Here is a 27,030-nt window from a genome sequence, read left to right on the forward strand (position 1 = left end):
CCTTCCCCTTCCTTCCCTTCTTTGTTCCTTTCCCCCACTTCTGCTTGGTTCTTTTATTTCATCTGGCTCTGCCCTCTGGGAAATTCAGGAGGTTTTGGTCCTCCATTGGTTTTCAGATGCATCTTAAACCACCCTCCCCACCAAGGAGTCTTTATATGTAGATAGGATGACATCTTATTTTGTTAAACTGGAAATAATGGTTTAAAATTTAATGTTTTTATTTGATATTTATATTGAAAGTGTAAATAATTTTTGGAAGAGCCATCCTGAGCTCGGCTTGGCCAGGGGAGGGGATGGTGTAAACAGAATAAAATAAAATGTATATAATCTCAAGCTTCAGTTATATGGTAATCATATTCCTTTTAGTGCACAGATAATCTCCATGTTAGTGTATTTTCTCACTAGGTTATAATAAAAGCTAACTTACTTTAGTCTTCTTTAAGTGTAGAACTGCTTCAAGCATAGGTATCTCATCAAATGTTCTCAGCACTGGCTCAAGCTCTATCAAGCATTCTAAACAAGAAAAAAAGAACATGGTTCAATAGGAGCAGATCTGTAACAGTCATTACTCATCTCTCAAAATGCATTTATGAGAAAGACTTAAGGACAAGCTCCATAAACAATGCTGTGAAGATTCCAACAGTACAATTCTAAACAGTGGAATTCTAAGCACCCTTTTAAGCAGATTGACTTCAATGGCCTTAGAAGGATGTACCAGTGTTTATGATTGCATCACAAGAACCCTAACACCAGCACATGCAGACATGCCCTCCCAACTCTAAGCAGACATCCATGTACTGATTTAAAACTTTTATCAGCCCACATGGAGGCAGGCAATGATAAACTATCTCCAATATTTGTTTCCTTGAAAACCCTATGGGGTCACCACAAATCAGTAGTGACTTGAGAGGGGGGGGAGAGGGAGGGAGGGAGGGAGAAATCAGCCAAATTTAAGGCTTGAGTCCTCTGAATCCAGTTAAAACAATCCACAAAATGATTGATAACACAATTATCATAAAAATACTAAGAAATGTTAAAAACAATTAGAACAGCAGCAATTACATAATAAAATCAGCATAAGTAATAAAGCAAGTAGCAAAACTTTTTAGTACAATGGGGGACTTAGGTCAGATTCTCTCGTAAAAGTCAATCAAGTAATCAGAACAGAGTTAATTTCCTAAAATTAAGATTGAATATATAAAATATAAATCAACAGAATTCCTGGGGAAATAGATATGTCCACCTGGTGCAACAAATTTAAAAGACTGTGTCAGATGGCTGTAGAAAGGACCTCCCATAACTAGAATACCAAATCTGAAGTACCAAATGGTAAGCAACCATCGCCAGGGTTAATTTTCCTTTATAAAAACGTTTGTAGAAAAACTTTGTGTCTATGAACAACTTGTCGTGTTTCAAGTCCACCAGTTTGAACAACTTAGTATTAAGGCACAAAGGCAGCTTGAAGTTTTTGTTTCACATTTATTTCCAGGCTCCTATATTAAGAAGTGTAATTATCAATATACTTAATTGTCAACATGGCCATACCTACGGATACTTAAATTGTGAGACTGCAGTCATAAATAGGTAAGACAGACCTTTCTAAAAACCTAAAAAAGCCCCCACTTTGAAAAAAAATCTGAAATCTTTAAAAAATACATTGCATTATTACCTGCTAATACAGGCTTCTCAACTTATATATGGAAAATACCTGGAGAGTTGGGGGTGGAGCCTGGAGAGTGACCTCACCATAGAGTTCACCTTCCAAAACAGCCATTTTATCCAGGGAAATTGATCTCTATTGTCTGGAGATCAGTTGTAATTACGTGCTTAGGGCCTCTATCCTAGGCTCTGCTGGCTCCCTCTGGGAACTCCAAACCTCGCAATTTGTGTACATGTACAGACTAACAGTTCCTTCTATGGTCAGGATCTCCTCAATCAACTGGAATACAGACAGATTAGGGGTATGGCAAATAGCATCTGATCATACTTTCAAAGTTGACCTTTAGGTTGAATGAGTTCTAAAGCACACTGCTAATGCAAAGCTTTTTCTCATTTCTTTTGGTTGCATGTAGGGTAATAGGAATAATTCTAAGGGAGTCCATGTTAGTGTAATTACAGAACACCAGGACAAAGAAGATGCTTGCTAACTATATAAACTACCCACGACATAAAGGTGAAACTGACGTGAAAAAGAAGGCCTTTCATCTGGATTTTGTGCCCAGCTGCTTTCGATTAAAGACTTCATCAATCCTCGGTGAGGGATGTCAAGTGATAAATACTCTTCACCAGTGTCTGGACGCTTTCCTTGCATCACGGTATACATAATCTGCAAGGGGTTTATAACATCTGTCAAAGTAGATATTATGCATTTATTAGAAATACACACACTTATTTCTCCAGTAGCAAAATTACACATGATCATAAAACAATATTTAGCACTTTGAATCACACTATATTGCTACCTAAATAATTGCTAATATTGAAAAATAAATAGTGGCTAGGGGAAAACCAAACCCAGCATTTCCACCGCCCAGATTTTCATGCCATCATTTATATAAATGCAGCTTTAAATTTCAGAGGGAAAAGAAGGAAAGCATTGGCCATCTTAAAAAGTTAAAATGTATATTACTAATGGGGTGATTTTTTAAAAACATATTGGTTTCTTAAGCAACTGCTGCCTGGTAACACAACTGCTGCTCCTTTAAAGAATTCTGAAATAAAGATAAGAATCTGACCTTCAAAAGGCTGTCTTCTTGACATCACTTCCCACATAATAATGGCAAAACTGTTCAAAGTAAAAAGGCACATTAATGTACATCTGTTCCATGCTTTTCTGCTAAAATGAAAAAAATCTCCACAAAAATACAGACAGCGGCTTTTATACGCTACTATCATTTCCTATCACCAGAAGTGCCTCTCTGTGAAAAGGGGGAATATGTTTTTTATTCCTCTTTGCACTGCAAACCCTTTTGCTCCCATCCTGGGGGAATCGTCTTTGGGGACAATGACCAAATCTTTGACAAGCTATGAAAAGTTTCCAGCAGCTATGATGCAAATTTGGTGCCTCTATCTTAAAAAGCAGCTTCCCCCAGAGTCCCAGAAAGATTTCCCATAGTATACCCGGTATAATGGAACCAACGCTGGGGGTGAGGTGGGTGGTGTGTGTGTGTGTGTGTGTGTGTGTGTGTGTGTGTGTGTGTGTGTGTGTGTGTGTGTGTGTGTGTGTGTGTGTGTACAAGCATTTTTTGTTTGTTTGCTAAGTGTTTGTTTGGCAGGGTTTTTTCCCTGATTTTTTTTGGCTTTTGGGGATTGGGATTGCCAGCTACAGTTTGAAGCATCACCCCCCCCCCCTTTTTTTTTTTTTGGCTTGGCATAGCTTTTCCAAATGCACAGTCCTATTCTTGATATACTCCCTCTCAGTGGTGGGATTCAAATAATTTAACAACTGGTTCCAGTGGTAGGATTCAAATAATTTAACAACTGATTTGTTGGTTCTGCCGAAGTGGTGCTAACCTGCTGAATCCCTGCTGAAAACCTGCACCCTCTCCCCCATAAATTGCTTAAATCTCAGTTTAGTGTAATGTCTGAGTGCGGACACAGCATTTTGATATACTGTATTTGCATAACAGAGAAAGGTTATTTTTTGAAATGCAACAATACATTATTTCTTTAATTCAACAGCAGTAGTATTAGTAGTACCTGTATACATCATGTTTCACACTCGCACGTGTTTTCTGGTTAGGATTATAATCTTCAGGTGGCATGTACATAATAGTCCCTCCCTCAGACATAATTTTCTCTCCACGTGACTGTGATATGGACACTGTGCGCCATTTTGACAAACCAAAATCTGCAATCTAAATGCAACAAAGCCCCAGGTCAACAGAGGAATACGGAATATGACAGCTTTCTTCAGATAGAGTTGCAGAATGATAAAACTTGTGTTTGGGTTCTGTACGAATGATCTTGGAGCGTTCCTGGGCTTCGCTTCCAGTGAGAATGGCTCAGCAAAGAAATATTTGCAGTCAAACATAATTAATTCTTACCTCTACATCATAAACTATGGTGGATCTAGTTCCCCTTTCCTCCACAACCAGGATTCTAAGTCTTAGAAGGAAAAATGTGAATCTTAGAATGTGGCTGTGCTCAAGGGGAAGTCCAAGGAGAGCTTCTATGGTTGTCAACCTCCAAATGGGACCTGGAGCCCCCCTGGAATTATAACTGACTTTCAGCCTACAAGAGTAATTCCCCTGGAGAAAATGGTTGCTTTGGAGAGTGGACTCTATAGCATTATAACCTGAGATCCTTCCTCTCCCTAAAACCTACCCTCCTCAGAATCAAATGCCCCTCCCAAATCTCCAGGAATTTCCATACAGTTGACAACTCTAATTGCTTCTGCCTTTCCCTATCCAGGCTTGACCTTGCTTAGCTTCTGAGATCTGACAAGATCAGGCTAATGGGCCATCCAGAGCAGGGCAGGCTCAGTGTTAATGGAGATGATTCTGCTCCCCCTTCTACCTACATTGCCTGTACATGAAAAAGTTACATATAGAAGGGCATTGCCTAAATGCCCAAATGAAAAACTGAAGAATTTTAAACATTTTTTAAATGATAAAAATCCAGGCTAGAAAAATAAAAAGGAAAGTTTTAGGAAAGTTTCCAAGAAGTCACCAAGTATCTATAGTAGCTAATTATTCTCAGTAATGTTTCTGTGGAAAAATACAAGAGGAAAATCTTAGAATGCCTTTTGCATGAACAATCACTGGAACAGTCATTCTGGAAATCTTACTCAGCAAAAGATACCTCTACTTGCATGACATACTTGCATGACTATTATCTTACACAACTTTATGACCTCCTTTTTAAATAGACAACAGTGCATTCTCTCTCCCGACCCGAGTGGAATTATTTTCTGCGTACTAGGTAAATCATGAAACTTGACTAATTTTCACCCCTCCAAACAAAAAAACAACACCCCCCCAGCTATGAAATAATGTTCCTTGTAAAAGCAAATAGCATATAGACATATAACACATATAACTTATAGAAATTATTAGTGCTAAAAGAGAAACAGTACAGGGCCAGAGGGCCAAGAATGTACATATTTCGAAGCTGAGTCATCATGCAAAGACGCAAGCTGCTATCCAGTTCCAAGAGGCAGCTATGCAGATTTGCTTCGATTACAGCATTCATGTTTTAGAAAAGCAAATTTCTAGCATCTAATGCAGTGGTTCTCAATCTGGGGGTTGGGACCCTTTGGGGGTCAAACGACCCTTTCACAGGGGTCGCCTAAGACTCTCTGTATCAGTGTTCTCCATCTGTAAAATGGATAAATGTTAGGGTTGGGGGTCACCACAACATGAGGAACTGTATTAAAGGGTCGCGGCATTAGGAAGGTTGAGAACCACTGATCTAATGTCTAAAAAGTAAGCTTGGATAATATCACCACTTGTTGAGGGAAGAGTTTAATTGTATTTACAGTGCTCAGGTGATTCATTTTCTCCCTTAGCATTGCACCCTTTCAAATAGCTACAGGAAGTATCAAGGCACTGAGTTCCACCACCGTTTCTTGTTCTTTCAAAGCTTGGTTTAGGCAAGGCTTGCTCTAAAATAATAGGAGAATTGAATTGTGCTGTGTGAACAAAAATACCAGAGTGCTGACATTTGGGCAACTGATAAAAACTCCAGGTATTGGAAGTTAAAAATATGATATCATGCTTCATTCCTTGAGACATTAAGAATCGTAAAAACTGGTGTCATGTTCCAGGCAATTAAGATGATTAAATGATCGTATTGTCATCATGATAGGGGAGGGTTTATGGCTGCAGAGTACATCCTACTTTGTTATCTCGTTCGGAACCTTACAATTACCTGGTTGTTAATTGAGTGCATAACTGGCTTAGATAATCAGGCATTGATTTATTATTATTAGTTTATTATTTACTGGACATTAAACTACCCTCCCCCAAAGGGCTCTGGGTGGTGTACAATTACACATAAAATATCATTAAAACCATACTTTACAACTGAATATTTAAAACTATAAACCAAAGCACATAAATAAGACAAATCTAGATTAGTCATTGAGCCCTCAGCCACCTCAAATCTTTGCCATAAAAATGGCTTCCCAAGCCCAGCAATTTGTGCTTCTTTGAGCCTTACACCAGATTCCTAGATTCACCCTTATGGATCCTAGCAAGGGTGCTCTCTGTGCTAGATACCTTGGAACTCTGGTCTCTTGAAGAACAACTTAGACTTGGTAATAACTTGGTTAGATTTTGCTCTAAATCAAGTTAGTTATTGTCTAGTTATTGTCTAGCTAATCTTCAATGGGAACAGGTTCCTTTGTTTTATTCCTTACTGTTTAACCACTTATATAACTCTGGGATTAAATCTACCAACCCACTTCAGGCAGTGCCACCACCAGCCCTTTGATCTACCCCTACAACCAGAAGTTAAAGGGCAGACTTCCAGTCTTTCCAGGATTACAAACAAGAAAGTCAGCTCTGCAAGGTAGACCACTTGCAGAGAGAAATTTTCATGAAACAGTGTGGCAGCATGTAGCCAAAGAGTTTAAGGATTTAGATTGAAGCCAGCTGTGGTCAGAAACACCTTCTAGTATGATTGTTAAAAATTATTGCATTCATGTAAGAATAAAAAGAACAGGGCAATCCTGATCCAGGAGGCAGCTCAGGGTGGGGATGCTGCTGCGCTGTTTCCAGAGGGCTTTCTGGAGGCATAAGGAAGCAGAAGAAACAAAAAACATCCCCAGCTGCCCGAAAGCTGTCTAAGGGGGGAAATGGTGTACATCTTCCCCACCGCTGGTGTTTCCGGGCCAAAACCTGGCAGGGGTAACTAATGTTGGCTTTGCCTCCAGGAATGCCCCCAATTGCATCAGCCTACAAGTTAGGCTGACACAACAATGCTGCTGCTTCCTATGGCCAATCCGCCCCCACCATCTGGATTGGGCTGCCCGTATTCTGAGTTACTACTGAGTTACTCTTGTATTCACAGTAGTGTTTAATCAACCTCACCTTCTTTTAGTTCAACCCAATCTTCAGTCCATCAGCTTCCCTCTTAGGGGGTTTATTCCTCTATTTCTCCAGAGCAAAAGATTTCACTTGTGGAACTTCGCATTCATGTAGGTTCTCATTTAAACTGCACTGTTACCTGTGCAAAACTGCTATACACACTCAGTGAACATATCAGAGGGTAACTAAGGACACCTAGATGCCTCACAAAAGTTGCAGTCCAATTTGAACAAGACTCTGCGAGAATGCCAAGTCCCTCAGATGAATTCTTCTGCCTGAGCAGCAACAGGTCAAATATCTTGCATCCCAACAAGCTTCAGAGACTAACCATGCAATCCTAAGAGGAGTTGTGTGTTTCTAAGAGGACTAAGTTAATGAACTTCAGCAAACAGAAGTGTGTAACTCTACTTAGGATTGCACTGTATGGCATAATAGTCTGATGGCATAAAGAGGTCTGATGACATAAAGAAGTGCATATGTTCCATGAAACTATGCTTGCTTTTTGAACAGCAGTGAGTCTCATATTTATAAACAGAATTTGCTTTATACTGTATAATCTGTAATCCTGAGTAGTTTCATTTCCATTACGAGGACATTTCCTCTTTTCTGCAGCCAACAGATATCTCAGCTTCCATTCAGAGTAACAGAGACACTAAAGAGAAAGACAGAGCGTACCTTAATGTGAAACTCACTGTCAAGTAAAATATTCTGTGTCTTCAAATCATGGTGCAAAAGTGGAGGACTCATGGTATGAAGATAGTTTACTCCCAAAGCTATTTCATACAGCATGCGAAACCTCAGAGGCCAAGCAATGTCAGGATATACATTTTTCTTTTAAAACAAGAAAAAAAGAGAAAATGATTAAAACGCAAATATATTATTTGTCTTATGGCTAAAGAAATATTTATTTCATTCATTTATGCCCCACCTTTCAACCTTACAGGAATCCACAGTGGCTTCTCCCTCCTCCATTTTGTCCTCATAATAACCTCATAAGGCTGAGAAGGTGTGACTGGCCCAAAGTTGCCCAGAAAACTTCCATGGCACCAGTGGGAATTCAAACTTGGGTCTCTCAGATAGTAGTCTGACACTCTTAATTACTACACCATACTACATAACATAATAAAACCTGAAATGTGTACTATATTTCTCTACAATTACTAAATGATTGCATAGTTTTCAGACGTATTCTTGTATTTTTGAAAAATAAAGTGGTAGGGTGAACCTCAAAATGAAAGTACCAAGCTGAAGAACAACCACTGAAAATGCATGTCTGAGCATTCATATCATTGATCATTCAAGTGATAACCTGCTGCCATGTATCTATAACCAGTTGGTAGTCTGGAAACCATACTCTTAAATGAGGAGGACTTTGTGCATTCTGAGGAATACAGGAAAGTGGCAAAGTGACAAGTTACTAGTCAAAGTGTACTCTCTCTCAAGTACTACTACTCTCAAGTAGAGAGAGAGAGAGAGTACTACTACTCTCAAGTAGTAGCATGTACCTAGTGGTAAGTCATCACCTAGTAAATGGCGGTATACTTGTCCTTACAGCCACCAGCCTTTCCTGCAAGGGATCAGCAGAGCAGGCAAGCATATCAACTATTTTCCACAGATACCTCACTGAGGGTGCTCTGGAGTCACATACAAATGTGGAGGAAGCTAAACCTATTTCTCTAGATCGAATTGTGGGAAGAAAGTTGAATAAGCCTGAGATTCATGCTCTCGGAAGGAAGCAGTTGACTGCTATAATGCTTTCTTCCGCATTACCAATAATTCAAGCCTGACAACACAGCATGTTAGGAAAAACAATTTTTAAAAAATCATACAGAACAATGGATTTATACAACATTTAAAATATTAAAATAGCCAGGAACTGTGGATATTTGAGTTAGCGGCTATAACTTCCAAGCAAGTGGCCAATATAAATACTTTGCAGTAGTTTATTAATATGCTGTCTGCTTCTTAAAACAGTACTGTGCTCCCTTCAAGTTTCTATGCCGGCCTTCTATGCTTCATTTTAAAACAATTAAATATTGACATTGCTTGGGGTGGGGGCAGGGAGAGAGGCCTCAAACAAGTATACTATAATTAATACTTACTCCATGTAAAAGTTGGTTTAATGACCCATTAGGCATGTATTCTGTCACTATTCCCAGAAATTCAGGCTCATTGCAAATTCCCAGGATAGGTAGAATGTAGCTGAATCTTGCTTGGTGTAAAATTTCAGCTTCTTTTAAGAGACACTTTCTGTCACTACAAAGAAAAAAACAATAACGTTACTACATTAAGGTGTAGAAATATGAAAGTGTAAATTAAACTTCAAATCTAGACTATATTATTTTGTCAGAAATGTGAACTGAAGTTCCATTATAGTTAGAATGGGTTGAAAATGGATAGAGGTTTCACAATCATATTGGCTTTTGAGTTTTCCAAAACTCTTCATCAAGATGAATGGTACAAGAGGAGGAAAGGAACAGAGTTGTCAGTCCTACTTGGGAACCTGTTGATAGTTAACTTGACCATGAAAAAAGGCAAGGTATTCATCTGTTAATTAAAAAATAATTAAAAATAAAATTTGGTACAAAGGGACAAGCTACTTGGTATTGACTAATGTGCAACATCACTTGCAATGAAAACCAGAAGTGTTGCCATCACTTCAGAAAAGCACTCTATGGCCCCTTCCGCACATGCAAAATAATGCATTTTCAAACCATTTTCACAACTGTCTGCAAGTGGATTTTGCTATTCCGCACAGCTTCAAAGAGCACTGAAAGCAGTTTGAATGTGCATTATTCTGCATGTGCAGAATGAGCCTAAGATTCACAGAATTTTGAATGACTCCTGAAGTGTCATACCCGTGAGATGATGCCATTTCTGGTTTCACATTTAAAACGACAGCATGCGTTGGCACAGCTCTTAATTTTCCCCTCATTTGCTGCCTGGTTGAGAAAAAGTGAGCAACGTGGACCAGGACAGGAGGACTCCCACTATAAGGGGAAACCTGGTCCCCAACAGAAGGAAATCTCATCCCATTCTGTTTTTGAGTTGCTGAAGCACAGAAACTACTTTTTGGAGGTGCAAGGCCATGTAGTTGGAATGGGAGGAGGACAGAAATGTAAACTTCTGCACATGCTGCTGCCCTCGTCTAGGCCTGCCAGCTTGCTGCTGCTTGCTTTTATGGAAAGCAGATCACACTTCAAACTCACTTTTCCTGGTATAGATTCTGCTTCAGAGGTCTTGAGCCCCCAAATTCATTTTCCTGTTTTCTATGAGGTACCACTATGCTCACAGCTTCTCCATCTATTTAAATTAAATGATGATTACTTAACAAATCTACTTTTTGGGAAGGGAAGAAGCAATATACTTCAGACAAATGTTTCCTAAAGATAAATAAAACTTTAGTAGTGCCCAGTTTTCTAATTCTTTGTGTTCTCTAATTCAGTTGTAGGTGGGTCTACAAAAACTTTAATAATCTTAGGTTCTTCCTAAGTTTACATACTGAAGCACATGTTTGTCTCATTCATTCTAACAACCATCTTGCATCAGAGGTCATTCTTTTCTTATTATAGAGTTCATACTGGGAAACAGTTATTTGCCCAGGGCTATCCAAAGGGCTATCCAAGGGGCAAAAAATCCAAACTTCACATACATGCTACAGGGGTCAGTGCTATCAGTCACAGACCAGGAAAGGGATTTAGGCGTCTTAATTGATAGTTCCATGGGAATGTCAACTCAATGCATGGCAGCTGTAAAAAAGGCAAACTCTATGCTGGGGATCATTAGAAAAGGAATTCATAATAAAACTGCAAAGATTGGGTAGAAAATGTTGACAGAGAGAAATTTTTCTCTCTTTCTCACAATACTAGAACCAGGGGGCATACATTGAAAATGCTGGGGGGAAGAATTAGGACTAATAAAAGGAAACACTTCTTCACGCAACGTGTGATTGGTGTTTGGAATATGCTGCCACTGGAGGTGGTGATGGCCACTAACCTGGATAGCTTTAAAAGGGGCTTGGACAGATTTATGGAGGAGAAGTCGATTTATGGCTACCAATCTTGATCCTCTTTGATCTGAGATTGCAAATGCCTTAACAGACCAGGTGATCGGGAGCAACAGCCGCAGAAGGCCATTGCGTTCAAATCCTACATGTGAGCTCCCAAAGGCACCTGGTGGGCCACTGCGAGTAGCAGAGAGCTGGACTAGATGGACTTCGGTCTGATCCAGCTGGCTTGTTCTTATGTCTTATTTCTTATGTCAAAGACCGAAGACTAAATTAGATTGAAAGTGGGAATTTCCAAACCTAGCTGACATTCCTAGTGATTGCACTTTCTCATTAAGATGTTACAGAAAAGCACACATGACTGACTTACAAGTCCACTGTTAACATTTCAGTATAATGTGTACAGGAGGATTACAGCATCTGGATACCCACAGACTTTTCTGTTGGGGTAATATTTGTGTTTTCCTTCTCAGCACTCAGCACAAACAAGAGATACATGTATTGTTGAAGGCTTTCATGGCTGGAATCACTGGGGTGCTGTGTGGTTTCAGGGCTATATGGCTGTGTTCTAGCAGTATTCTCTCCTGACGTTTTGCCTGCATTTGTGGCTGACATCTTCAGAGGATCCTCTTAAGATGCCAGCCCGGAAACCACATAGCCAGGAAACCCACGAGATACATGAGTCTATCATGTCTTGTTTTCCTAACTGTCCTGAAGATGCCAGCCCGGAAACCACATAGACAGGAAACCCACATAGCCAGGAAACCCACGAGATACATGAGTCCATCATGTCTTGTTTTCCTAACTCTTCATAAAGGGCCAAAGCTAAAAGTTCAACTCTCCATTAGGTGTTAAACTGATTACTCATCTAAATAATCATGAAGACTGTCACCTTGTCATAACTTAGAGAAATGCTGAGTGCTACTGTGACCCAATGATTATAAACTATACCGCACATAATAATGCTTATAAAAATATTTGCGTCACCTGTAGCCTACACAGAATTACTAATATTCACCTAATATACTACTTAATAAACATTCATTAATACAACCACAGCTCAAATGCACTTTTTTGGTATGCAAATATTTTATTTCCTCAACTGTCTTAAGACTGTTTTAGTTGGGTTTTTACATAGCTTGCATTTTAATTCTTTGGTTCTTTGCTGTTTCTATTAACCCAAAGCGTTATTTTAATAAATGTTATAATAACTCTGGACTATGTTGGTTTATTAACCATTACATGTTTAATTAAAATAAACAAGGAAAGACGGGGGGGGGGGGGGAAGACTGACTTTAAAGTTCACACAAATGTCACTGTTTCATTTATGCTCTTTTTTATTTCTTTGCAATCTTTATTGTTTTAATAGATATTTTAAAATGGCTTGCTCCTGTAATATCCTGTCTGATCACTGAGGCCATCTACCAAAGGTGATCCTGACAATGAAATGGAGGTTGATGGTGAGTTAGGCTAAGTTTTTAAATGAACACTGTTTTAAAATTAAAATAGCATTAATCACAAAATTAACAATAAAGGTAACACTGTACTTTCGTATGTATAAACTACATCTAGATAACATAAACTCAATAAAAAGTAACCAATGGTATTGAAGGTCTATTTGCTTCCCCTCTTTTTAAGGACTGAACATCCCTTTTTTTAAAGTATGTTTGAACAGGTCTGTTTTTTTAAAAATTATTGTATCATTTGAATATTCCATTTTATATTAGTACTCTTCTTCATTCATTTTCAAACAATACATTTTCCCCTTTTTCCTCTCTCCCCCCCCCCCCCGTATTTTCTTCATGATTTTATCAAACAGCAGAAAGTTCATTCTTTGTAATCTCTTCTCCCATATTTCCTCATTGACTCCAGCTTCTTTCATCCAGTCCACATATATTGTCCATATCTTCAAAATTTTGCCCTGTTTATCTTGCCACAGTTTGTTTTTTGTTATTATATTGAAAACGTCCAGTGTCACTTGTTCCCAAATATATTCCAACCATTTCTGGATTGTCCATTTTTTAATTTTCTTTCCAGCCTGAACATCCCTGATTGGTAAAAACTCCTACTGATTCTGCTACCCATAACAATCAACATGACATCACCTGAGTGGATTATCTACTTTGGTATTATGATGTAAATAGAGAATTTGAAAGCAGTCTAATCTTAGTCATTTGAATTATTCATGGTTCCACAGACGCTTGATAGATAAACCGCCACACACCACACCCAGCCTTACTGCAAGAACCTGATGTCTCAAGGTCTGAAGTCCTTGAGAATGTGTCTCTTACTGCACTGTGTCTAAAGATGAGTGGAGAATGAGTGGGAAGGAGTATTATCTGCCCTTGAGTGGAGAATGAATGGGAAGGAGTATTATCTGCTCTAGTTCCTTGATAGTGTGCTGAAGAGGGAAATGGCAGCACAGGTGGCAGATGGGGTGACAGCCTCACAAAGTATCCCTTGTTGAGCTGCCACTGTTCACAATGTTCAGGATGCCACAGGATGGCCTGGTGGCCAGCTCATCTTCTCCAGATCAGCATTCCAGCAATGATAGAAGGCGACTAAGCAAACAACAGCACAAATGGCTGTTTCTTGATAATGGTTAGACAAGGCTGCCTCACGTGACTTGTAGCAATTGTGCACTCACACTAGTGCTTGAAGGAATCCTCATTTTCCAAACCCTATGAGTGACTATGGGAGGTTTACATTAGGTCTTAACAAGTTTGGGCCATAACTGTAGCCTCAAGTTGCAAAGGAAAAGCAGGATTTCAGAGCTGCAAGGAAGTACAGCTTCATTTAAAAAATAATAATTGTGGGAGTTGTAGTCCAGTCAGTCCCTCCTTCTTAGTTCAGGAAACTACCCCTCCCAGAGTCCTTTGCTTTGAGGAGTGAGTTGTCAGGACCATGGCTTGCCTTTATATAGTAGGATTACTATTATTATTCAATGTAATATCCCACTCTTCCCACTAATACAGCATTACCCCTGATTTAAAGATGTGAAAAGGGGGGCGACAAGAGGGAGGGAGGCTAGCCAACTACACTTCTCAGCTCTGTTGCTGTCCTCAACTATAGGCTTGGCAGAATAGCTCTGTCTTACAGGGCCTGCAACAGACCATTCCACCAGGCTGGGGTCAGGGCTGGAAAAGGCCTGGACCCAGTCAAGGACAGTCTGACACTTCTTGAGCCAGGGACCTCCATCACGTTGGGCACCCCAAGGTGTCCTGGTAAGGACCTGCGTGACTGCATTTTGGACCAGCTGAAAATTCCAGATCAGGATAAAGGGCAGCCCTGCATAAACTGAATTATAGTAGTCAGTTCTGGAGATGACCATTACATGAATCACTGTGGCCAAGTTGGGACAGATAAGGGACAGATAAGGCGTCAGTTACCTGACCTAGCAAAGATGGAAAAATGCCAGTTGGGTCATATTTATGACCTGGGCCTTCCTTGAAAGGGAGACATCCAGAATCACACCCAGACTTTTGACTGATGACTTAGGTGTCCAGAGTTGTCAAGAGTTGGGAGCTAGTACCCAATTTCATATCCTGCCCAGCTCAGGCACAGACCTCTGTCTTTGATGGATTTTGCTTCAGCCAGCTATGTTTCATTCACCTCACCATGGTGTCTTGACAACTGGTCAAGTTGTCATCAACATATGGATGACAACACAGTCTAAAACTCCATACCAGCTGGGCTAGGCGGTGAATGTAGGTGTCGAATAGCACTAGGGAAAGGATTTCTCCTTGAGGGATACCAACGAGTGGCAATGATGAGGTTCTCTCTTTGATCCCGACCTTGGAGGAAGGAACCCAGACACTGCAATGCTGCTCTTCTTATTCCAGAATCAACCAGATCAAAAGATTGTGATCAACCAGATAAAACACTGCTGTTACATAGAAAAAATCAGCAGTGCTGATGCACCCTGATCCAGCTGCCTCTGGAGATTGTCTGTGAGAGAGACCGGCACTGTCTCCATCCCATGTCCAGGTCAGAAGCCAGACTGAAATGGGTCCAATGCTGATGAATCATCCAGAAACACCTGGAGATGCATCGTTACTACTCTCTCAACCATCTTACCCAGCAACGGCAAGTTGGCAAGATCCAACGTATCTAATGATGGTTTTTTCAAGCGTGGATATACCACCACCTCCTTCAGCTCAGATCTATAATATTCCTCAGGGGAATATTTAAGATTTATTTTACTTTCTTCAGCCAGTCATGAATTATTGGGCTCCCTCCCCCTAAGTTTCTAGTAAAGACCAATCTAGCTGAGTTAAACATATGTAAATCTACTGCTTGAGGATTTTTAGTCATGTCAACTACACAATTCAAAAGTAAAATCTCTGGCTTATAGGAAATATGTCTCTTTAATATGTGTGATATTATTTCCACCACTTGTTACTAGTAATCCATTGCCTGTTTAGAGGTCTATCTCTTGTGGGGAAAAAATCTGCTTTCCAAAAAATCAGCACTTACTACACACATTTGAATAGGTCTTTGCTAACGTGAAAGGGCATAGGTGGCACTTTATGTGAGGGTGCTGATAACCTGACCTTTATGTGAGGGTGTTGGTAACCAGTTTCTCACTGAGACCGAGAACCAATTCAGATAAATAATACAGAAGGCAGCTGACCAAATTATAGCACTAATATTAATACAATGGCGATACTAAAACAGACTAACAAAATTTATTCCAGCATAAGCTTTTGTGAGTCATAGCTTACTTCATTAGATGTACTGGAATATATATCCATTACACTCACCACAGAAAGAAGGATAAAAATAGTCATCAGTTCACTGGGAGTGGATGAGGGCCATCCCTAAGTGCTGTTAGACAGCAAAGTTGGAGTAAGATAAAATCTAATGTAAGATTAGCAGATACAAGTTCCTCTTGCATTGCCTTATCATGCCTGTTACTCCTGCTTTGCTTATTCAATAGTGCTGAACTGAGTGACTAATTTTGAGTGGTCTGATTACATTATATTAGATCTAGATTTAAACTAATCTCTTTTGCAGTATCTCACTGTCTCTGCACCTTTCTGTTGTGAATATAAAAGCATCAGCCTAATAGATACACACTTCAATGTCTATGATGAAGTGAGCTTTGACTTATGAAATTTTATACTGGAAAAAATACAGGGGGCACTGGACACCTGTTTTATTTTGGTGCTACAGACTAAAATACCTACCCATCTGCATTATCAAGTGAGATACAGATTTAATACAGAATGTTTGTACATGTATCCTAAATTCTAAACCAGACAGTACTTGATCTGCTCTAACTAGTTCACATCCGATCAGCAAGACTGCTTCCACTCACATTAGTCCCTCTTATAAGTTATTCAGAATTTCCTTGTTTTTGTCATTCATCATTGCAAGCTTGAATGTCCTTCAGCAAAACAGCTAAACTTCAAATTAGCCATATGCTATAGCCTAGATACTTACTTTTTGCCCTCCCTTTTCCTTGCTTACCTCCTCTCTAAGGTTCTTAATCCTTAATAGATACAAAATAAAGGAAAAATCCAGGATACAATCTAAATGATTGATAAGGGTATATCTAAACAAGCCTTTTTCTGTTTAATAAGTGATTGGAAGGGGTGACCTGCATCCCATCCCTCCCCACCTTTGTTTCTTTTCTCCTTCTCCATCAATCTTCCCCCCTCTCTCTCTCTCCACCATCCCTTTTTCAACTATCTCCTCCCTCATGTGCTCTGTCAATCTTCCCCACTCTCTTTCTTCCCCTTCTTTGACCATCTTTTCTCCCTTACCCCTTCTTCATCAATCTCCCGATACACATTGTGTTGTGGCTAACCACAGTGAAGATCCAGAAGGCTACTAGTGGCATGTTATCTGTATGTGCATTGTTTGGGGGAAATTTAAACCCCCTAATATAATTTTCCCTGTTCTCAGATTTTTCTACAAATCTGGGATGGGATTTTCCCCAAATTTGGAGAAAAATCTGTTGTCAGTGTAGAAATCAACAGATTGGCCCACACTTCCTTTTAGATATGTAAATTTGTTCTAGCTGTAAGCCATCATAAAAATTAAACAATATGTTATCAATAAAACAATAACGATAGATAAGTATTTCAGAAACATGCAAATATGATGACCAATAAGTCTTTCAGAAACATGCAAATATGAAGTATGGGCTCTTTGTTTTCCTTAGTTCCCCTTCTTACTCCAGAAGCCTTCATTACGCGTGTCTTTTGTCTCATGCTTTGACCACAGCATTTTTGTGGTCAAAGGGAACCTCTCTTCCCTTTTTACCAGTGCAAAAGTTGTCTGGGTCCAATGCATTGTAAATAGAAGGAAAACAACTGTACAAAACTGACAAATAATGAGATTCTTCTATTGATAATGTAGTCAAGGACATAGAAATCTCTCTCCCTCTCCCTCTCGCTCCATGCACGTGGTATCTCTGGCCACAGCCAGTGCAAATACAGCCATTTATTTCTTTTTTTTATCATTACTATTTACAACCAGGAAGTCAATTTTCTGTAGATTTGATTAAGACTGAATTATGGGGCAGCTAAAGAGGAAATGTGGCATATCCTGTATCTTGTCTAATTTGCAAAGACAAAACTGCATATTACAATTTGCAAAATCAGAAATCTAACCCACAAGTGGCATAAACTGAAATCTGGGCGATGCAAATACTTCCTTCAAGGGAAACTGAGTTATGTAAATTAGATAATTATCTAACCCAAGTTTGTATTTAATCAAATTGTGGAGCTGTGATCGTTTCAAATTCCACCCTCCAGGAGCCTCAGTCAATCACCCTCAGAAAGTGGACTGGAATGTAGAAAAGAAGGGGAAAACGGAGTTTGGCAGTTTAGCTGCCAGCCAACTGAAAGAGTTGAGAGTTGGTGGATTTTGGTACGAGAAGAATTAAGATATCTGTTGCTTTGGCAGAGAATTTTGCAACTTTCACTGCTTGTGACAGGAAGCGCCCAAACCTTTATACCACAGAAGCTGATAGGCTTCCCCTTTTTAATTTTTTTTACAAGAATAGCATCCACATTTTATCAATGTTAATACAACTCAAACAAAAAAATGTTGGAATTGGCCAGAATGGAGAGGGAGGCTACTTCTAGAGCAGGGGTAGGGAACCTGCGGCTCTCCAGATGTTCAGGAACTACAATTCCCATAAGCCTCTGTCAGCATGGCCAATTGGCCATGCTGGTAGGGGCTGATGGGAATTGTAGTTCCTGAACATCTGGAGAGCCGCAGGTTCCCTACCCCTGTTCTAGAGAAAAGAAATTGGAGAGAGGAACTGTTTTCAAAAAGAAAAAAATGGAGAGACAGACTACACTCAGAGAAAAGAAACTGGAACTTGCCCTGAAGAACCAAGAGAAGGAATTAGCAAAAAATGCCTTAAAAGAAAAACAGCATGAAATTGAGCTTGAAAGGTTAAAACTTGAGGAATTAAGGCTTAGGTCTGTAGGGTAACAGAGAATGCCAGAAGAGTTATCTCTGATTGATAAGAAATTTCCAAGCTATCAAAAAGGAGATGATACAGGGAGTTTCTTCATTTGTTTTGAAAGAGTGTGTAAGAATTTTATGTTACTGATGATATGATAATGTCCAATGATAAGAGGATGCCCAGATATGTTCTGGGTGAAATGAATTTTATTCAGAAATGAGTCTTTTGGAATCTGCAGATTACAATTTATTGAAAGAAAGGACAGAGAAGTTATGGACTCTCAGAAGAACAGTATGAAAGAGATTTTAGAAGTTTATGTAAATAGTTTGGAGAATTAGTTAAGCTTCTTAATAGACAGCTGGAGGGAAGTCAAGTTAAATCACAAGCAAATCTGGAGGCACTCGTAGGTTTGGAACAATTTCATAAATTGGTGCCAAAAGACTACATTTGGATAATTAAATATAAGAATTGTGCCTCTGTATTTAAACCAACAGAAATTCTGGACAGTATAGAGACTTAAATGGGCAGTTATAAATTTGCCAAAAAACCACCAACAGTAAAAATGCACATCACTCCACAGAAAATCAACATGGATATGCCCACACATAGTGGGAAATTTGAGGAGGAGAAAGTATGTTTTCTCTATAATCCCCAACAAGCCAATTAGTCTTAAGGGAAGAGAGTGCTATGTTCAAAGTGCAGACTTCGAGGATTGCAACTGTTATAAAAAGGGGGATTTGAAGCAGACATTCTAGCTAATGTATTAATTGTGAATTACCTGTCTGCAAACATCCAGTATGTAAATGTTGTCTCTAGAAGCCAGGGGAAAGTAGAAGCAGGCAACCTTTTCCCTGGGAAGAAAGACAACAACTTTAGATCTTGTCCTTCAGTGGAGGCAGACAGTGAATACATGTCGCCAACTGATTGTTGCGAAACCAGCAAGAACTTCCAGAGCAGGCAAACATAGAACCCGGAAGGCAACCCAGTAGGCAAATAAACTGCTAAGACCACTACTGGAACAAGAATTGGCCTATATCTAAAAGTAAGTACCAGGTAAGATAATTCCTAGAAATGGTAGGCAATCATCAAAGGTTTGTAGAAAGCTATAGTAGCACTGATACTCCTCTAACCAAGAAAACTATGCCCAATCAGGTTAACTGGACAGATGAATGCCAGGAAGCATTCTACTGCTTAAAATTCTGATAACATCAGAGTCTTAATTACCCCTGACTTTAAAAAACCTTTCACTATAATTACAGAGGCTTCTAAAATTGGCCTTGGAGTGATTCTGAGTCAGGAGGGACCAGACAGAGGGTCAATTCTACCCAATATTGTTCCTAAGCAGGAAACTGATATGGAACAAGAACTAGCAGTCATTGAGAAGGAGTGGTTGGCAACAGTGTGGTTCTTAACGGACAGAAAATGAGGTTTCAGATGCATTCTTAGACCTTGCTTAAGCAGTGGCGTAGGAGGTTAAGAGCTCATGTATCTAATCTGGAGGAACCGGGTTTGATTCCCAGCTCTGCCGCCTGAGCTGTGGAGGCTTATCTGGGGAATTCAGATTAGCCTGTGCACTCCCACACATGCCAGCTGGGTGACCTTGGGCTAGTCACAGCTTCTCAGAGCTCTCTCAGCCCCACCTACCTCACAGGGTGTTTGTTGTGAGGGGGGAAGGGCAAGGAGATTGTAAGCCCCTTTGAGTCTCCTACAGGAGATAAAGGGGGGATATAAATCCAAACTCTTCTTCTTCTTCTTCTTAATCGAGGTCTCCACAGAACTATATCAACTGAGCAATGGTTATCTGTACAAAGGAAAATGGTTGCAATATGTAATAAGGTTTTAACCCAGAGTAACGGGGTTAACAGGGTTATTCTGCATTTGGGATACTGTAAAATAAACTTCGAGGGTTTTTTGCTTACATTGCCCAAGTGAGACCTGCACAGATCTCCTGTAAGTAACATCCTACATGATGAGTTTGACAGTTCAGTTGCTTATGAACTGATGGACTTGAAGGTTAACTGATGAGTTTGACAGTTAACTGCTTATGAACTGACGGGGTTAAAGGTTGTTGGATTTTGGTGCGAGAAGGGTTAGGAAGTTTGATGCTTACCTAGCAAATTCATGAATGATATTTCTCCTCTTCTCCATTTTATCCTCATACAGCCATGTGAGGTAGGTTAGGCTGAGGGGTGACTTGCCCAAGGTCACACAGAAAGGTTCCATTTGAGAACTGGGGATTTGAAGCTAAGAATCCCAGATCCTAGTTCAACACTCTAACTGCTACATTATACCACCTCGAGTCTTTTCTACCTCATTTGTTTGCATGTGTGCATCCAACTTTGATCAAAATTATTTTTTTGCTGGATTGGGCCACTTGGAATTTTCCAGCTATTTTAATGGTCCATTCTGTTTGAATGTCTGCATCTTTCTATGTGTCGATCAAACAAGAGACTACAGAACATGGCTGGTCTTATCCTAACAACTTCTGGTGAGCAGGACTAATTAGCCTTAAAGCTAGAGTAATCGTCAGAACATTTTCAAAGGTGGATGAAACAAAGGACTGCAGAAAGAAGAGAATCACAGCCATGAGATCTTTTCTATGCCACATTCTTCATCAACTTGATTGCCAAAAGCTGAGAAATATAGAATTTTCAACAGACTGCAGCTCAAAATGCAAGAAGCAAAATCAGACTCTATTGTGTGCCACTCAGTTTGCAAAAAAACACCAAATCAAAATACCAAATAATAAAAATATGCAGTGCAACATCATCTTAAGACCACCTGATCAAAATTAAGCCCCTTTGAATCCTATCAAATTCAGTTCTGGGCAAGAGGTTGTTTAGGATCGCAACCTAATCTTATGCATGATGACACAGAAGTTCCACTAACTTCTGTGTGACATACTCTGAATCTTGCAATCCTATGTGCATTTATTTTAGACTAAAGTTCATGTAAAAAGCAAGACTTGCTTCTGATTAGATATGGATATGGATAAGATCACAATGTTAGTTGTTAGTTAGTTGAACAATTTATCTAGATTTTTAATTTCCAGGCTTTGGAGGAAGGAGGCTTTTTTTAAAAAAGAACTAAATCTAATACATATTGAGAAGAGGCCTAAAAGGAAATCCCTAATGATCTTTTCATCTTTCATACACTTCAGGGATATCAACAGCATTCACAATAATAAAAGGAAAAAAACCAGAAACAAAATAAAAGGGAAAAAACAGAAAAGTTGACAGAAACACAATCAAAAGTCTAAATGTAATCTTTCAGCGAATCTCACACAGAGGACTATTATAATAACTAGCATAAAGATATAGAAGAGGACAAAAAGAAAAGAATAAGAGTTCTGTTCCAAAAGATCCAAGAAATCAAAGGGAAACTGTAAACATGGTTAGGCATGCTGAAAGATCAACACAAATTAGCTGAACTTGACAAAATAAATAAAAGACAGGAACAATACACTGAAGAATTATACAAATGATATGAAAGGAGAACAGATTCTCTCTAAGAAGAACCTTTTGAAGAAGAATCTACAATTTTAGAAAGTGAAGTGAAAGCTACACTAAGAGCACTGGGGAGAAACAAATCAAGAGAAGTAGATAGAATATCAATAGAGTTATTCCAAGACACAGAAACAGAGTCTCAACAAAATCTTAACAAGAATATGCCAAAAAAGCAAAAAAGTGCCAAAAAATGGAAAACAAAACAATGGCGCACAGATTGCAAATGGTCAATTTACATTTCATTCCAAAAAAGGAGATGTCAAAGATTGTAGCAACTATGGGACCATCACATTAATTTCTCGTGAGAATAAAGTGATGCTCAAAAGCTCACAACAAAGACTTATCTTATATGCCAGATGATCAAGTTGGATTCAGATAAAGAGGGACTAAATATCATACTGCAAATTTATGATTACTGAAGAATAAGAATGTCAGAGGAAAATCAGCTTGTGTTTCACAGATTTCAGCAAAGCTTTTGACTATGTGGATCATGAAAAGCTATGGTTGGTTTTAAAAGAAATAGGTGTGCCACAGTATCTGATGTATCAAAACATAATGCTTAACCTATATGCTGGACAAGGGCAGTATATGGAGAAACAGAATGCTTCCAGTTGGTAAAGGTGACAGACAAGAATGTATTTTATCTTCCTATCTCTTCAACCTATGGGTAAAGGATCTCAAAAGGTCAGCCAGATTGGATTTAGATAAAGTGCAGTAAAAATTGATAAAAGACATTAATAATTTGAGACATGTAGATGATACAACATTACAGACAGAAAATAGAGAAGACCTTAAATGACTCCTGATGAAGGTTAAAGCAGAAAGTGCCAAAGCAGGATTACAGCTGAACATCGAGGAGACAAAAGTAATGACTGGTGGAGAATTACACAACTTTAACAGCCCAATTCAGAGAATGCAGCAGCCAGGGACGGCACCGCTTCCGTGCCACCTCCAAAGCGGTTTCAGGTGGTGCGAGAAGGAAAAAAAAACCAACCTAAAAAACCCCTGGCAGCCTGCAAAACCCCCAATGCTCAAAATTACTTATACCACACTTACTTGTAGCATAGGTCTGCAGACAGGGGCAGGGAGGGATTCCCAGGTTGAAATCCGGGTGGAGGCCAACTAAAGTAAGATCAATCCCTAGGAATGCCTCCAACCCATCCCCTTCTATGCTGGCATGAACTTGCACAACGATGGAGCTGCGGGGTGGCAGGCTCTGTATTTGGGCACCATGGAGCTTTGCAGCACCTGCCTGCCGGCATGTTTGCCCTCTCTGCCGGTGCATTTGTTCCATACGCCAATGGTGTGGGAACCCTTGTCAACACAAGCCCACTCTACTTCCAGGATTTCACCTTGGATTGGGCTGCTAGATTTTTGCTGAAGAAACTGAAATGGTTCAAGATCTTATGTTCCTTGGCTCCATTATCAACTAAAAGGGAAACCTGAACCAAGAAATCAGAAGGAGTTTGAGACTTGGAAGGGTAGCCATGAAGGAACTAGAACAGTGGTGGCGAACCTATGGCACGGGTGCCAGAGGTGGCACTCAGAGCCCTCTCTGTGGGCACGCGTGCACAGAATTCGTCATGTGATAATAGTGCAATTATTTCAGGAAGATTATTAGCATTAAACCTAAGACCAAGTTTTGGGGAAGCAGTGTAGGTAACCCTGTTAAGCATTGTTAAACCCTACTGATTTTCATGGGAAGAACGAAAGCATGATCCTTTACCTGGGAGTAAGTGTGGTTGTTGGCAATGGGGTTTGCTTCTGAGTAAACCCTCCTAGGGTCGTGATTCACCCGTTCGAAGCGTTGCACAATTGCTTCAAAGCAAAGTCACCGACTACCACCAAGTTTACTCCTGAGTAACGTGCACCTTGGAGCCAAACGTTTTTTCATACTAAAACCTCAGTATTCAGGTTAAATTGCCATGTTGCCACTTTGCCATGTTGCCACTTTGCAATAAATAAGTGGTTTTTGGGTTGCAGTTTGGGCACTGGGTCTCGAAAAGGTTCACCATCACTGAACTAGAAAGTGTAAGGATGTGTTGCTGGTGACCAAGATTAAGTTAATTCACACCATACTATTATCCATTATTATGCACAATAAAGAAAGATGACGGGAAGAACATTAATTCATTTGAAATGTAGTGTTGGAGGAGCATTTTACAGATACCGTGGACTGCTAAAAAGACAAAGCAGTGGGTTCTAGGTCAAATCAACCCTGAACGCTCCCTAAAAGCTAAAATGACCAATCTGAGGCTATCATACCTTGGTCACATTAACAGAAGACAAGAGTTACTGGAAAAGACAATAATGTTAGGAAAAATTGAGGGGAGCAGGAAGACCCAACATGGGATGGACTGATTGTGTAAATGGCCCTCATTCTGCAAGACCTCAGGAAGGTTTTTAATGACAGGACATTAGTCCATAGGGCTGCCATGAGTTGGAAGCCACCTGATCACCCTCCACTCACACAACAGTTAGAATACTTAACGTGGACAGGGAGCCAACCCCCCCCCCCCCAAACTTCTTAGGTGACTTTGGGTCTGTCACTATCTCTCAGCCTAAGTGCCTTCATAAGTTGTTGTTATTATTATTGTTGTTATTATTATTATTATTTAGATTTATAGACCGCCTCACCCCCTCTTGCAAAGGGCAAGAAAAAAGCTAAGCAGTAAATAAACAGAGCAATTGTGGGGGGCGGGGTGGATTTAGGCCTCCTCCTGAGATTTCTCAAGAAGGCCAACTAGATAGGTAGTCGCGCATAGCCTGCAGAAATCCACGACACTCACCTCTCCAGCAGCGGCCCCTGCAGACACTTGACAGCCACGGGGATCCTCCAGTCCGCGTGACGCGCCGAAGAGACGGTGCCGTAGGTGCCCCGGCTGATGAAGCGCAGGTCCGGCAGCTTGTTGGAGGAAATGGTGGGCAACGTGCAGCTGATGCACGAAGGCGACCAGCTCGCTTCCCCGCCGCCGCCGCCGCCGTCCAGCCTCATGCCGCCGGCAGCGGCCATCAAGTCCGGCTCAGTTTAGCGGACTCCCAAACTTCCCTGGCGTGTCCGGCCGCAGCGGAGCCTCCTCCTTTGCCCCGCTCAATGCAACCAAACCACCCCGGAGCAGGCAAAACTCTTGCTTCTAATCCCGAGCCTGTCTCGAAGGCTTTCCCCAAGAACGAGGGCGAATGCACCCCAATCCTTCGGCGCCCCCCTCCTCGCGACTTTGGCTTCGCATCACATCCCAATGCTTCGGCTCTTCACGCGGCCCCCCCTCGGCTCGCCAAGCTCCCGCCTGCCTCGGACTCTCCACCTTCCCTTTCACTTCTACCGCCTTCCGGCTTCCCCTCTGCTCTGACCCCCGACTTCTCCATTTACCGACTTCCCCGGCATTTGCAACCCGTCGCTACTTTCGCTGCAAAGCGTCTCCAGTCGGTCATTCCTGGCCCTAAACCTCTTTTTTCACCCTGAGCGCTCCGCCTCCCGCTTGCACCGGTTTGAAGCGACTTCCTCGGGGATCTTCAGGCTCCGCGAATTTAAAATCCAGTAAAAGTTGCCGTTTCCAGGCCGATCGCTGCAGATCGCAAAGAGCAACCGAAACCATCCGGCGCAGAGGAAGCCCAACTTGCTGTTTATCCTGCTTGGAAACCTTCCATTCGAAGTGAAGCGAGAAGAACCGGAGCAACGTTGCGTTAAAAGGGGAGAGAGAGCAGAGCGCCCTGGGAAGGAGCTGCAAGCCGCGGCCACTCCGGATCCGCCCTGATACTGGCGACAGGAATGGAGAGAGGGGGTAGGCGATGGCTCAGCCCCAGAAGTCTCCGCCCTCCCGGAAAGTCGCTGTGCGCAGTCCGGAAAGTCTGGCCCGACCTGTGGGACGTGGTTCAAGTACACACGCGGGCAGACGGTGACCTGCTACCTCCTTTCGCCGACCGCCGCCCTAGGACTTGCACACCTCTCCAACCCGTGTAGGTGAATTTGGAGACACTCCAATACCTTAGCGAGCCCGAGCGTCTTGGGGCGTCCCAAATTCACCTACACTAGTTGGAAAGGGGTGCAAGTCGTAGTAACTAGAACCCTGTTAGGAAAAAGAAAGGGAAATTGACCAGGCTTGTCCTACTCTCGGCTTTATGTACACTTATGTGCTCCGGATTCTAAAAACAAAAAGCCTTGTAGTGCTTTTCATTGAGACCAACAAAAAGAACACAACGCACCGTGGAAACTTTCCAGAACTCTGCATCGAGGTGGTTGTTAAATAAAAAATAATTAACCCTTGCATTGAGTTGGGCTGAACACTCATTAATTAGCTTTATTAACTCCAGGGGCGGAGCCAAGTTAATATATGGATCCAAGAAAGAAAAGGGTGGGGGGGGGGGAAGAGGATATTTTAGTGACTAGCAGATTTATTGTAGTAGCACAAACTACGGTACAACAAATCCGACTTTTTAATCTCTGTTACCTGACTGTTCTTTTGGTGTGTGTCGAGTCAAAAACCTTCCTGTCAAATATTCGTGCCTAGAATTCAACACTTTTCAGAGGACCAGAGGCGTGAGCCTGCCGTTCCCTTCCCCAGGCTGTTTTTGATCACGTGCTCCACACATACCAAGTTAGGGAGGAGCGCACATTTGCCTACCGGGAAAAAAAACCCACGCCCGATCGCCCGATGCGGACTCCGCATTCCGGGAAAGTAAGTTATTTATTACGACAGCCAAGCTGGGTCAGTCGACTGCCGCCGCCAAAACAAAAGACACATCTTGTGGCACTGGTACCAAGACGACCGATTTATTGACAATGAACCTTTCCGGAGGTTGAGACAAAGGATAGATACACCTGTCTCAACAGATACACCTGTCTCAACGGGGACAGAGAACGCCAGGAGTTACAAAAAGTTTATGAAACTCACATAGGTCCCCCAATTTTCCTGTATCGTTTCTTTAGGATTCGGCTGGAAAGATACCTTGTATGAAAGCCAATCGGACCAATTGTTCCCAATTGGGCCCGGCCCCCGCACCTAAGGGGCCTCCTGCACTAGGGTAACCTAGTCTTGTCAAGTATATGCATCACACTAACAC

General features: G+C 41.0%; 1 protein-coding gene across 3 annotated transcripts in view; it reads right to left on the reverse strand.

Annotated features, from left to right (window-relative positions):
* RIPK2 (receptor interacting serine/threonine kinase 2) overlaps window positions 1-25,752 on the reverse strand; it is a 32,607-nt gene extending 6,855 nt beyond the window's left edge. Inside the window, exons 1-8 of one of the 3 annotated variants that reach the window (XM_048508653.1) lie at window positions 24,759-24,879; window positions 19,242-19,314; window positions 9,134-9,287; window positions 7,707-7,862; window positions 3,700-3,857; window positions 2,736-2,785; window positions 2,185-2,346; window positions 428-513 (exon numbers count right to left, since the gene is read on the reverse strand). In XM_048508653.1, the coding sequence (XP_048364610.1) occupies window positions 428-513; window positions 2,185-2,346; window positions 2,736-2,785; window positions 3,700-3,857; window positions 7,707-7,862; window positions 9,134-9,287; window positions 19,242-19,255 (780 nt within the window). In that variant the 5' untranslated portion in view covers window positions 19,256-19,314; window positions 24,759-24,879. Of the gene's footprint in view, window positions 1-427; window positions 514-2,184; window positions 2,347-2,735; window positions 2,786-3,699; window positions 3,858-7,706; window positions 7,863-9,133; window positions 9,288-10,240; window positions 10,258-19,241; window positions 19,315-24,758 lie in introns of those variants that run through there. The other 2 variants (XM_048508652.1, XM_048508654.1) reach the window with 2 other exon arrangements.
* Window positions 25,753-27,030: the final 1,278 nt, after the last annotated feature.

This window comes from Sphaerodactylus townsendi, linkage group LG09, assembly GCF_021028975.2.
Source record: "Sphaerodactylus townsendi isolate TG3544 linkage group LG09, MPM_Stown_v2.3, whole genome shotgun sequence".
In the NCBI taxonomy this organism is placed as follows: domain Eukaryota; kingdom Metazoa; phylum Chordata; class Lepidosauria; order Squamata; family Sphaerodactylidae; genus Sphaerodactylus; species Sphaerodactylus townsendi.